The sequence below is a fragment of the Oncorhynchus mykiss genome, chromosome 2 (genome assembly GCF_013265735.2).
Source record: "Oncorhynchus mykiss isolate Arlee chromosome 2, USDA_OmykA_1.1, whole genome shotgun sequence".
Classification (NCBI taxonomy): Eukaryota; Metazoa; Chordata; class Actinopteri; order Salmoniformes; family Salmonidae; genus Oncorhynchus; species Oncorhynchus mykiss.
Window position 1 is genome coordinate 76,188,087 of NC_048566.1, and position 13,240 is coordinate 76,201,326.

The 13,240-nt window shown below is 46.9% G+C and overlaps 1 protein-coding gene across 1 annotated transcript in view; it reads right to left on the reverse strand.

The window, feature by feature from the left end:
- Nucleotides 1–233: 233 nt before the first annotated feature.
- The window catches only part of LOC110496478 (kielin cysteine rich BMP regulator), a 43,256-nt gene continuing 30,249 nt past the window's right edge, over nt 234–13,240 (reverse strand). The window contains exons 28-48 of the mRNA XM_036955850.1: nt 12,863–13,036; nt 12,490–12,669; nt 12,195–12,325; nt 11,863–12,029; nt 9,338–9,420; nt 9,159–9,252; nt 8,867–9,040; nt 8,641–8,723; nt 8,335–8,455; nt 6,809–6,891; nt 6,565–6,664; nt 6,377–6,465; nt 6,183–6,285; nt 5,480–5,622; nt 4,986–5,158; nt 4,781–4,892; nt 4,578–4,679; nt 4,334–4,498; nt 1,347–1,450; nt 1,073–1,266; nt 234–955 (exon numbers count right to left, since the gene is read on the reverse strand). Of these exons, the coding sequence (XP_036811745.1) occupies nt 738–955; nt 1,073–1,266; nt 1,347–1,450; nt 4,334–4,498; nt 4,578–4,679; nt 4,781–4,892; nt 4,986–5,158; nt 5,480–5,622; nt 6,183–6,285; nt 6,377–6,465; nt 6,565–6,664; nt 6,809–6,891; nt 8,335–8,455; nt 8,641–8,723; nt 8,867–9,040; nt 9,159–9,252; nt 9,338–9,420; nt 11,863–12,029; nt 12,195–12,325; nt 12,490–12,669; nt 12,863–13,036 (2,793 nt within the window). The 3' untranslated portion in view covers nt 234–737. The remainder of the gene's footprint in view (nt 956–1,072; nt 1,267–1,346; nt 1,451–4,333; nt 4,499–4,577; nt 4,680–4,780; nt 4,893–4,985; nt 5,159–5,479; nt 5,623–6,182; nt 6,286–6,376; nt 6,466–6,564; nt 6,665–6,808; nt 6,892–8,334; nt 8,456–8,640; nt 8,724–8,866; nt 9,041–9,158; nt 9,253–9,337; nt 9,421–11,862; nt 12,030–12,194; nt 12,326–12,489; nt 12,670–12,862; nt 13,037–13,240) is intronic.

A 13,240-nucleotide genomic window follows, 5' to 3' on the forward strand; every position in this document is an offset into this window, starting at 1 on the left:
AGCCAGTGTCTTAGCTGTTCCATGTTTACGCCATTGACTGATGAATTATACACACTCTTGGCATGGTTACATCAGTCGCCCCGACAACAGATGGATTTGTTTACCAGGAAACAACAGTGAAAGTTGTCTGTCAGCCTCAGACAGGTGACACCTGACCATGTTACTGGTCTCACCTAGGAGCAATTAGTTCCCCTGGCCTTTACAATGAGGTAAAACACACCCAAAAACCACACGTTGGATAGTTATCTTTATTTGTTGTGAAATGGCAGAGGGAATGTGTCCAATATTGTCTTTGTAATCTGGCATAACACATACCTACATTAAGGGACAAAGAAACATAATATATTCAAATAATTCCCTGTGGATACAACCGAGAATGAGGTTTATACAGTAAAAGCACCTGGGATGTAGTGGAGTGTAACAACATGCTAACATTGTTACCCACCTTTTTATTTTCTCAACAGTGTTTTCCCACTACATCCCTGCAGAGCACAATAGTGTATCAGCAGCCCTATCCTGAGCGTTAGAGGCACAGAGTGGTCACATCACAAACACAACAGTAGAGTCATAAAATACAGAGCATTCATTACAATGTTGATAAAAATGAATTCAACTTCACAGAATGTTAATATAAAACAAAGTCCACAGGTGAGTGAGACACCTCCTCAGACAGTTCATTCACACTGTCAGAGTTGGGAGAGGTCCATGCAGTCCTTAGGAATTTGTGTGGGTGTGTGTTAGGACTTGCCATGTATGATCTTGGGGCATGTCTCTGGTGGTACACAGTGGTTGTTGTGTAATACCAGTCCAGCAGGACACTGGCAGCCGGGCACACAGGGTTTAAAACAGTGACTCTCTATCACCCCTAGTGGCACGTCACGGTTAACACAGGTCACTGGACATGGGGGACCACATTCATCAAACACGAAACCACGCTCCACTGGACAGCCCACCGCTAGATCGAGAGAAATAAATGGGCAGGGAGAGAGGGAGAGATTGTCAACACAGAGAGATGGGGCCCTTTACTGTGGTAAAATAATGTTTTATACTGTGGTTTTGTGTTTGTATTTACCACACAGTGAGGAGCTCCTCCAGGACAGTCTAGCCCCAGCCTCTCTGCACTGCGCTGCGTAGGCCTCCAGGGCATCACACAGACACTCGTCAGCGTTGGCTCCGCAGGCACACAGGTCATAGACACATGCTGCATACCAGGGCTCTGGAGCCACCAAGTGGTGGCAGGTATGGAACACTGCAGACTTTAGAACCCTGAGGAACAAAGGTCAATCAATCAATCTAGCAAGCTCAAGCGCAGCTAATGTTTTTGAAAAGTCTGGTGTGTGTGTTACCTGCAGCGTGCATTAGCCGACTTCCTGGCCTGGTAGCCTGCTGCCTTACAGGGGTCAATATCTTCCCCAGGCTGACATGACAGGCTGCTGTTACCACTACCCACCTACAGGGGGAGATAGCGATACTAGGGTCTGTGTATGGCTGCTCTGACAAATCAAATCAAATTTTGTGCCGAATACAACATACCTTACAGTGAAATGCTTACCTAAGAGCCCCTAACCAACAATGCAGTTTAAAAAATACAGATAAGAATAAGAAATAAAACTAACAAGTAATTAAGAACCGCAGTAAAATAACAATAGTGAGACTATATACAGGGGGGTACCGGTGCAGAGTCAATGTGCGGGGGCACCGGTTAGTTGAGGTAGTATGCACATGTAGGTAGAGTTATTAAAGTGACTACATAGATGATAACAGAGTAGCAGCGTTGAAAAAAGGGGGGTGGCAATGCAAATAGTCTGGGTAGCAATTTGATTAGATGTTCAGGAGTCTTCTGGCTTAGAGGTAGAAGCTATTAAGAAGCCTTTTTGACCTAGACTTGGCGCTCCAGTACCGCTTGCCTCTGCGGTAGCAGACAAAACAGTCTATGACTAGGGTGGTTGGAGTCTGACAATTTTTAGGGCCTTCCTCTGACACCGCCTGGTATAGAGGTCCTGGATGGCAGGAAGCTTGGCCCCACTGATGTACTGGGCTGTTCGCACAACCCTCTGTAGTGCCTTGCGGTCGGAGGCCGAGCAGTTGCCATACCAGGCAGTGATGCAACCAGGATGCTCTCGATGGTGCAGCTGTAGAACTTTTTCAGGATCTGAGGACCCATGCCAAATCTTTTCAGTCTCCTGATGTGGAATAGGCATTGTCGTGCCCTCTTCACGACTGCCTTGGTGTGCTTGGACCATGTTAGTTTGTTGGTGATGTGGACACCAAGGAACTTGAAGCTCCCAACCTTCTCCACTGCAGCCCCGTCGATGAGAATGGGGGCATGCTCGGTCCTCTTTTTCCTGTAGGCCACAATCATCTCATTGTCTTGATCAAGTTGAGGGAGAGGTACTGGCACCACACGGCCAGGTCTCTGACCTCCTCCCTATAGGTTGTCTTGTTGTTGATCAGGCCTACCACTGTTGTGTCATCGGCAAAATGAATGATGGTGTTGGAGTTGTGCCTGACCGTGAACAGGGAGTACAGGAGGGGACTGAGCACGCACCCCTAAGGGGCCTGTGTTGAGGATCAGAGTGGCAGATGTGTTGTTACCTACCCTTACCACCTGGGGGCGGCCTGTCAGGAGGTCCAGGATCCAGTTGCAGAAGGAAGTGTTTTAGTCCCAGGGTCCTTAGCTTATTGATGAGCTTTGAGGGCACTATGGTGTTGAACGCTGAGCTGTAGTCAATGAATAGCATTCTCACATAGGTGTTCCTTTTGTCCAGGTGGGAAAGGATAGTGTGGAGTGCAATAGAGATGACATCATCTGTGGATCTATTGGGGCGGTATGCAAATTGGAGTGGGTCTAGGGTATCTGGTATGATTGTGTTGATGTGAGCCATGACCAGCCTTTCAAAGACCTTCATAGCTACAGACATGAGTGCTACGGGCCTGTAGTCATTTAGGCAGGTTACCTTAGTGTTCGTGGGCACAGGCACTATGGTGGTCTGCTTAAAACATTGGTATTACAGACTCAAACAGGGAGAGGTTGAAAATGTCAGTGAAGACACATGTCAGTTGGTCAGCGCATGCTCGCAGTACACGTCCTGGTAATCCATCTGGCCCCGCGGCCTTGTGAATGTTGACCTGTTTAAAGGTCTTACTCACATCGGCTGCGGAGAGCGTGATCACACAGTCTCCCGGAACAGATGGTGCTCCCATGCATGTTTCAGTGTTATTTGCCTCAAAGCGATCATCAAAGTAGTTTAGCTCGTCTGGTAGGCTTGTGTCACTGGGCAGCTCTCGGCTGTGCTTCCTTTTGTAGTCTGTAATGGTTTGCAAGCTCTGCCACATCCAATGAATGTCAGAGCCGGTGTAGTATGATTCAATCTTTGTCCTGTATTGACGCTTTGTTTGTTTGATGGTTCGTCGGAAGGCATAGCGGGAATTCTTATAAGCTTCCGGGTTAGAGTCCCGCTCCTTGAAAGCGGCAGCTCTAGCCTTACTACTCAATGTCATCGGAGGAATCCCGGAACATATTCCAGTCTGTAGCTTAGCATCTGCTTCATTTGACCACTTTTTTATTGATCTAGTCACTGGTGCTTCCTGCTTGTAATTTGTAAGCAGGAATCAGAAAGATAGAATTATGGTCAGATTTTCCAAATGGAGGGAGAGCTTTGTATGCGTCTCTGTGTGTGGAGTAAAGGTGGTCCAGAATTTTTCCCCCTCTGGTTGCACATTTAACATGCAGATAGAAATTTGGCAAAACAGATTTAAGTTTCCCTGTATTAAAGTCCCCGGCTACTAGGATTTCTTGTTTGCTTATGGCGGAATACAGCTCATTAAATGCTGTCTTAGTGCCAGTCTCTGACTGTGGTGGCATGTAAACAGCTACGAAAAATACAGATGACAACTCTCTAGGTAGGTAGTGTGGTCTACAGCTTATCATGAGATACTCTACCTCAGGCGAGCAATAGCTCGAGACTTCCTTAGATATCGTGCACCAGCCCCTTGTCTTACCAGACACCGCTGTTCTATCCTGCTGGTACAGCGTATAACCAGCCAGCTGTATGTTGATAGTGTTGTCGTTCAGCCACGACTCCGTGAAGCATTACAGTTTTTAATGTCCGTGGTGAATATTCACAGTCCTGATGTCTAGAAGTTATTTTCGGTTGTAAGAGACGGTAGCGGCAACATTATGTACAAAATAAGTAAAAAATAAGTTACAAACAAAAAAACACAATCGGTTGGGGACACGTAAAACGTCTGCCTTCCTCTCCGGCGTCATTTTACACAACTACAGGAGTTTTGGTTAACACTCTACCTACAAAGGAGACAGACGCACACTCACCTTCCAGCTGTTTCCAAAGTCGGCCTCTGATTGACTGACTTTTCCTGCAGGGGTTCGTAGGTCGTCCTGGGGGTAGTTGTTGAAGTTGCCACAGAGACCACAGGTGTGACCTTTATACGACCCCGGAATACTCACTTCCAGGTGTGACCGCCCACTCCACAACACCTGAGGAGTTCAGACATGTAAGAGTTAACACAGGTAAGGGTTTAGACAACTTAGAGTAAATAGATAGTAGTTTTAGTACCTTTAGTCCTATATTAGTGTTGAGTAGGATGGTATTTGTCTGGCGCTCCAGGTAGATGTATGGTTCTTTGAGGAAAGGCAGGGTGACAACCTTGTAGTCCACCTGGAATAAAAACACACCTCCGCTAAGATTGGCTCTCACCTCTTATACACATGTTTTGATTGGCTCGCGGCTAGAACATCCAGAACCAGAAACCCACTCACCCTAACAACCCAGTCCTGGAGTAGCTGCACTACCACATCTCCTATGAAAACAGTTACTTCTTTGGTCCAGGACACTCCCTTTCGACCACGGTCATCATTGGTCGCATGGATACTGGACACGCACAGGTGTAGACAAATTAGTTCAAATCAACCAAATACCAAACCTTGCATGAATCTTGTTAACAGAAAAAGCATTGCTTTGTACCTGAAGTCCCCTCCGTCACAGTCCTGGGACAGTATGTAAGTGCAGGCCCCCTGGAAGTGGAGCATGCGGCCATCGAAGGTCCTGTAGTGGGGATCCCCAAACGCTACGCAGGTGGCTGGCCGTGGTATGCAGTGGGGACAACACACACCTGGGATCACAGCAGGAGTCTCATCCTGTTACACACAAGAGTCAAACGGAACACATAGTTAGACAGAACACAGAGTCAGACGGAACACTGACAGACCAGACAGAACACTAAGGCCAGACAGAACACTAAAAGCCAAAAAGAACACTAAGAGACCAGACGGAACACCGAAAAAACATACGGAACACAGAAAGAACATATGGAACACTGAGTCAGACACAACACTGAGAGACCAGACGGAACACCGAAAGAACATATGGAACACTGAGTCAGACACAACACTGAGAGACCAGACCGAACACTGAGAGACTTGACAGAACACTGAGAGACAAGTGTGTGTTATATTGACCGCTGCACAGCCTAGTGGAGGACAGCGTTGGCTGTAACAGTGTACGTCTCCAAACACACAGGTACAGCTGGTACACTCATCCACTTCCCACTGTTCATTAGACTGGTACACAGAGCCCTGGTAGACACACTGCGCCCCCGAGTCTGAAACACACACACACACACATTATGTAGAGGTATATTAACAGTTTAGCTGTGTAGTGGTGATATTGCATTTTTTTTTTTACCCCTTTTTCTCCACAATTTTGTGGTATCCAATTGGTAGTTACAGTCTTGTCTCATCGCTGCAACTCCCGTATGGACCTGGGAGAAGCGAATGTTGGGAGCCGTGCGTCCTCAGAAACACAACCCAACCAAGCCGCACTGTTTCTTCACATAATGCCCACTTAACCCGGAAGCGTCTGAGAAAACACCGTACACCTGGCGACCGTGTCAGCATGCACTGCGCCCGGCCCGCCACAGGAGTCGCTAGTGCGTGATGAGAAAAGGACATCCCTGCCGGCCAAACCCTCCCCTAACCCAGACGACGCTAGGCCAAATGTGTCTCCCGGGCGCAGCCGGTTGCAACAGGCCCTGGAATCAAACCCAGAATCTCTAGCAGCACAGCTAGCAATGCAATGCAGTGCTTTAGACCACTGCGCCACTTGGGAGGCCATTGCATAGTTATATATATTAGTGGTTAGTGAGAACTGTAGAAGTGGTACCTTGGCACTCGTAACAGCATTTTCCAGGAGTCTTCATTCTGACCAGGCCCTGCTCACACTCCACAGGAACACACTCCTCTATACTGCACTCAATGTTACCCAGCTAGAATACACACACATACAACAATGGAAATTTGTGCCATTCGTGCAATTCTGTGAGTGCGTTAGCGTGCATGTGTGTTTGTGTAACTTACATTACAGGTACATGTGACGCACTCATCCTCACTGTCTGTCCAGCTCTCACCATTAGACACATGCCTCTTCTCACCCTCCATAACACACTCTGAAAGAAACACACACACACAGTGTTTGGAGGTTAAGGTTGGATGTTTAAGAGATGGGGTTTAGGGTGTACAAAAATGGGGTAGGGTTGAGCGTGTACTGTCACAGACGGGGCAGCAGGAATCAGGGGGTGTGTGGTGTTCTTCAGGGCGGCAGCTGAGAGGGGGGCAGCTCTGGTGTAGACACGTCCACGTCAGGTCCTGATCAATAACACACAGGGATACAGGTTATATATCACTAGTCCAACACACAATACACAGCTTTATATTATTATACCACTACTCCTACAGACAATATACAGCTTTAAACAGACAAACACAGGTCAGGGGTTGTTGCCATGATACCTTGCACTGGCAGGTGAAGCAGGGGTCGTCTGTAGCCAGGACCTCGTTGCCGATCAGAGTGGCCGTGCAGTTACTGAGGGGCTCTACACACATGCGTGCACAAACACACAGGTTAGTGGTGCGCAGGTCATCTGTTTGTTCACCGGCCCGCAATTGCTAATAACCCATCCGTAACTGCCCAACTATATGTGATAAAGTGAAATTCTGAGGCCCGAACCCAACCCTAACTCGTTAATATGATAGAAACATGTCCTGCAGGCTACAGTCAGACGGCGGAACAATATTTTGACAGAGAGTGGAGGATTTTTTGGGGTTGATTTAGATCTATGACTGCTTATAATTTACAACATATTGGTAGGCTACTTGTTAGTCAACTTAATTAGATACATGCAGCTTCTCTTCTGTCATTATATAAGTATGTTGCCCTTGTAGACTAAATAAACCTTTGCTCACCAGAATAATGTCATGAATTGATAGAATGAATGCTTCAATCTTGACATCGATAAAGTTCTCTATCATCTCTGCTTCTTAAGTGGAGCAAAGACATTTAGGGACCAGGGAGAACATGCAATAACAAAAATATAATTAGGTGGAACATTTCCAAATGACATCAGTTTGACCGGTTGTCAGGAAATAGAAAGCTGTGAAAACAACCCAACATGTTTTGGATAAGATTTCAGTTTGGCTTGGATGCATATTTTCTGTGGTTGAAATACTATTAGCTTTTATGATGCTGATAAAAATAGCATCTCTACAGACGGTATCTAACTGTGCATTCACATTCTCTCGACGCTGAAATAAATAAATCATAATTCTCCACTCCTGTTCCTGAGTAAAAGTTGTCTTGATAGTGTATAATTTTACAGCAAGAAATGCTTAATTCTGCAGAAGTTAATATTAAGGCTATGTGAGAGGTTATAGACCCACAGTCAGTGTCCAGATTTCAGTTTCCATTTAACCCATCAGTAGGTAGTTCCCTTGATGTATGGCACAAGGGCCTATTTAAAGTCCCCTTCTTGAAACTGTCAAATTTGTATATCGCCTCACAATCATCACATATAACATACTGTAGCCCGGCACTGCCATCACCCTCTTTTACCATTTCACTAAATCTTTCTCAAACAATACTTTTCTGGCCCTTCCTTCTCTTTATTTTCATCTCTTCGTTTCGCAGCTTTTCTCTTATTGAACTCTGACATTGTCCTTTGGCTCTCGTACAGTTAGGCCTAAAGCTTAGGCTTACGTCCTAATGCCAGAAGCCTAAAATAATGAAAGAAAAACCTCAATGTAGTCTATACAGTATATACATTTGATAAATGTTTAGATTTTTAAAATATATTGTTTCTCTTTATTCAACCAGCCATCCACCCTTCATCCACACAATATTTCATGATCCTAAATCCATTATAAGTCAACCCCCACCTCATTAACACAGGTTACTGGAAGTTTTAGAGTGAGGGAGAGAGAGAGAGAGAAAAAGAGTGTGTTTGTGTGCGTGTGTTAAACTGGTGTGTATGTGTACTGACGTGCGCAGACAGGGCAGCAGGAGTCTGGTCCAGAGAACAGGATGTTGCTTTTAACACAGTCCACCAGGCTGGGACACTGCTTACGGTAACACTTCAGGTGCTGCTCTCCATCTGGCATCACCTGGACACAGGAAACAATGACATCACCTGCTACAGTACTGTATCTAGACATGCTGTGTGTGTGTGTGTGTGTGTGTGTGTGTGTGTGTGTGTGTGTGTGTGTGTGTGTGTGTGTGTGTGTGTGTGTGTGTGTGTGTGTGTGTGTGTGTGTGTGTGTGTGTGTGTGTGTTTGTGTGTGTGTAGTACCTCGCAGGTGCAGATGTGACAGGGGTCATCTGCAGGGTGGAAGCTGTCTCCTGGACCGTACACTAAGCCCTCAAACACACAGTCTGACCAAACACAAAGAGAGACACTGATCACAGTCTGACCAAACACACACAGAGACACTGATCACAGTCTGACCAAACACACACAGAGATATTGAACTAAACAGAGGAACAGAGAAGGTAAACAGGGTGTCTATTATAGTTACCTGCACACACAGGGCAGCACTCCCCAGGTACAGTGATGGTGTTGATGCAGGGGGACAGACAGCGGACCTCCGAGCAGGTGGTCACTCCGTCCACACACATACAGCTCATACAGGGAGTAGAGTCTGCAAACCAGCTACTGCCCTCAGCATGCTCCTCTCCGTCATACACACACCCTGAGGAACACGCACACACAACATTTTACATCCACAGAGTGTGCTAAATTGTGTAAACCTGACCAATAACTTGTTAAATATATGGGAGGCAAATACAAAGCCCAAGCTGGTGTTTTACCTCTGCAGCGAGGACAGCATGTTCCTGGTTCTGTCAGCTGGTGCATACAGGTCAGCTTAGGACACTCTGGACCCACACACTGCACCTTCCCTGCCTGGAACAAACACACATTATACACACACATACGCCGCAGACACCTGCACACACACGCAAGAAAGAGAGAGGAGATATAGTCTAACCTGACAAGTACATGCTGTGCAGAGGTTGGAGCTGGGATTCCACTGCTGTCTGTCACTGTACTCCTCACCTTGGTATACACACACTGAGAGAAACAAACACACAGGGAGTTTAACAGGAATGTTTTCTAATGCACCGTAACCTGCAAAATAGTTGCATGGTGTAATTGTAACATCATACAGGAACTCAAGTCCTTTTGTTGACCTGACCTAGAATTCCTCACAATCAAATGCCGACCGTATTATCTCCCAAGAGAATTATCCTCTGCTATTGAACCAGCGTGTATATCCCCCCTCAAGCCGATACCACAACGGACCTCAAGGAACTTCACTGGACTTAATGCAAACTGGAAACCATATATCCAGAGGCTGCATTTATTGTAGCTTGGGATTTTAACAAAGCACATTTGAGAACAAGGCTACCTAATTTATATCAGCAAATTGACTGTAGTACTCGTGCTGGCAAAATTCTGGATCACTGCTACTCTAACTTCCGCGATGCATATAAGGCCCTCCCCGCCCTCCTTTTGGCAAATCTGACCATGACTCCATTTTGATCCTCCTTCCTATAGGCAGAAACTCAAACAGGATGTACCCGTGTTAAGAACTATTCAACATGCGGTGGAACTATCCACCGCATTTAACCATGTTAAGGTGACTGGGAATATGGCTGAATACAAACAGTGTAGTTATTCCCTCTTCAAGGCAATCAAACAAGCGAAATGTCAGTATAGAGACCAAGTGGAGTCGCAATTCAACGGCTCAGACATGAGACGTATGTGGCAGGGTCTACAGGAAATCACAGACTACAAAAAGAAAACCAGCCACGTCACGGACACTGACGTCTTGCTTCCAGACAAACTAAACACCTTCTTTGCCTGCTTTGAGGATAATAGTGCCACCGACGCGGCCAGCTACCAAGGACTGCTGGCCCCCCCTCTCCTTCTCCGTGGACAACGTGAGTAAGACATTTAAACGTGTTAACCCTCGCAAGGCTGCTGGCCCAGACGGCATCCCTAGCCATGTCCTCAGAGCCTGCGCAGACCAGTTGGATGATGTGTTTATGGACATATTCAATCCCTCCCTATCCAAGACTGCTGTCCCCACATGCTACTAGATGGCCACCATTGTTCCTGTACCCAAGAAGGCAAATGTAACTGAACTAAATAACTTTCGCCCAGTAGCACTCACATCTGTCATCATGAAGTGCTTTGAGAGACTAGTCAAGGATCATATCACCTCCACCTTACCTGTCACCCTAGGCCCACTTCAATTTGTTTACTGCCCCGTCCACAGATGATGCAATCGCCATAACACTGCACACTTCACTATCCCATCTGGACAGGAGGAATACCTATGTAAGAATGCTGTTCATTGACAGCACTCAGCATTCAACACCATGGTACCCTCCAAGCTCATCATTAAGCTTGAGGCCCTGGGTCTCAACCCCGCCCTGTGCAATTGGGTCCTGGCCTTCCTGACGGGCCGCCCCCAGGTGGTGAAGGTAGGAAACAACATCTCCACTTCACTGATCCTCATCACTGTGGCCCCACAAGGTTGCGTGCTCAGCCCCCTCCAGTACTTCCTGTTCCCCATGACTGCGTGGCCATGCACTCTTCCAGCTCAATCATCAAGCTTGCAGACGACACAACAGTAGTAGGCTTGATTACCAACAACGACGAGATAGCCTACAGGGAGGAGGTGAGGGCACTCGGAGTGTGGTGTCAGGAAACAACCTCTCACTCAACATCAACAAAACAATGGAGATGATTGTGGACTTCAGGAAACAGCAGAGGGAGCACCTCCCTATCCACATCAACGGGGCAGTAGAGGAGAAGGTGGAAAGTTTTAAGTTCCTCGTGGTACACATTACGGACAAACTGAAATGGTCCACCCACACAGACAGTGTGGTGAAGAAAGAGCAACAGCAACAGCGCCTCTTCAACCTCAGGAGGCTGAAGAAATTTGGCTTGTCACCTAAAACCCTCACAAACTTTTACAGATGCACAACAGAGTATCCTGTCGGGCTGCATCACGGCCTGGTACGGCAACTACACCGCCCACAACCGCAAAGCTCTCCAGAGGGTGGTGCAGTCTGCACAATGCATCACCGGGGGCAAACTACCTGCCCTCCAGGACACCCACAGCACCAATGAAATCATTGGCCACTTTAATAAATGGATCACTAGTCACTTTAATAATGCCACTTTAATCATGTTTACATATATTGCATTCCTCATCTCATATGTATTTGCATCTTGCCTATGCCGCTCGGTCATTGCTCATCCATATATTTATATGTATATATTCAATTCCGTTACTTAGATTTGTGTGTATTAGGTAGTTGCTGTGGAATTGTTAGATTACATGTTAGATATTGCTGCACTGTCGGAACTAGAAGCACAAGCATTTCGCTACACTCGCAATAACATCTGTTAACCATGTGTATGTGAACAATAAAATTTGATTTGATTTGATTTTTGGAAAACATGAAATATTCCATGTTTTCATTCAGTTTGTGGGTTTACCTGCACACTGGGGGCAGCAGTCTCCTGGCAGTGTGATTGGTTGGGGGCAGGAGGTGGGGGGGCAGAAGAGAGGCATGCAAGAGACACTCCCCCTCACACAGGTACAGCGCTGACAGGGATTGGCTAGCCCTGGGGTGAGGGGTGTGGCTGCTGGGGTGAAGGTTTGTCTGTTAGGGGAGTGAGGAGAGTGTTTACAGACATCCAGCTTGTCACAGGGCCTAGACATAACAGTGAAGGTGTGTGTGTGTGTGTGTGTGTGTGTGTGTGTGTGTGTGTGTGTGTGTGTGTGTGTGTGTGTGTGTGTGTGTGTGTGTATGTGGAATTAGACCTACCTGTTAGAGTAGACCACACCCCCGTAGAGGCAGGCCTCACAGAGTGGACAGCAGCCATTGGATGACTCAAAGGGGAGGGGGTGGGAACATTGAACAGGACACAGCTTTTTATGACACGTCACCACCTCGTTCTAGAGAGGGGGGGGGGGGAGCAAGAAAGACGGAGGGAGAAAAATATGGGACAGGGATGTGGGATAGAACAAATATGGAACAGGGAAACAGTGATATAAGAGGATAGACAGACTTCACAGAGATAGAGGGAGGGATAGGGGATGAGATAAAGCTGTCTTCTCACCAGACAGCTGCAGGTGGAGCAGGGGTCAATGGGCGGGGTGAAGGAGGCCCCAGACTGAAACTCCTCCCCCTGGTAAAGGCACACCCCTCTGCAGATGGGGCAGCACTCCCCTGGAGGGACCACAGGACGCGCACACACCACGGGTGGGCACGACCCAGACACACACACCACACCACCGTTCTACACACAGTCACATGGAAAAATTGACCAAAACTAGAGCAAATATAGTAATAACATTGTGTCTCACCAAGGACCTGAAGATTTGTGTTAGCCTCCATTACTGTCTAAGCCTTAAGTTTTATCTCAGTGGAGTATCGAAGGTTGGTCACATACAGATACAGTGTAGGTGTGTATGAAGTGTGTATGTGTGTACCAGGCATGTGCAGCGTTGACAGTGGTCTGAGGGGTGTGGGAAGCGCTCTCCATTGGAACAGTCTCGTCCGTTGAAGCGACAGCCGTCACACACACCGCACGCACAACCGTCCAGCGCAGGGTGTGGACAGGACACAGCAGGACACCTCCGCTTCACACACACTACCTCTCCTCTCTACACACACACATCCACACAAATGTAAACGCACACAAACACAAGAAAACACACCGACATCCGTCACACACAACATATAAATGCAAACATGAACACACAAATACTTCATTGGATCAGATGTCTAACTGACATGGAGCAATTATTTGTATTTTTTTCACACGGTAACTTGTTGACGCATATGTTACTTTACGCACACATCACCCT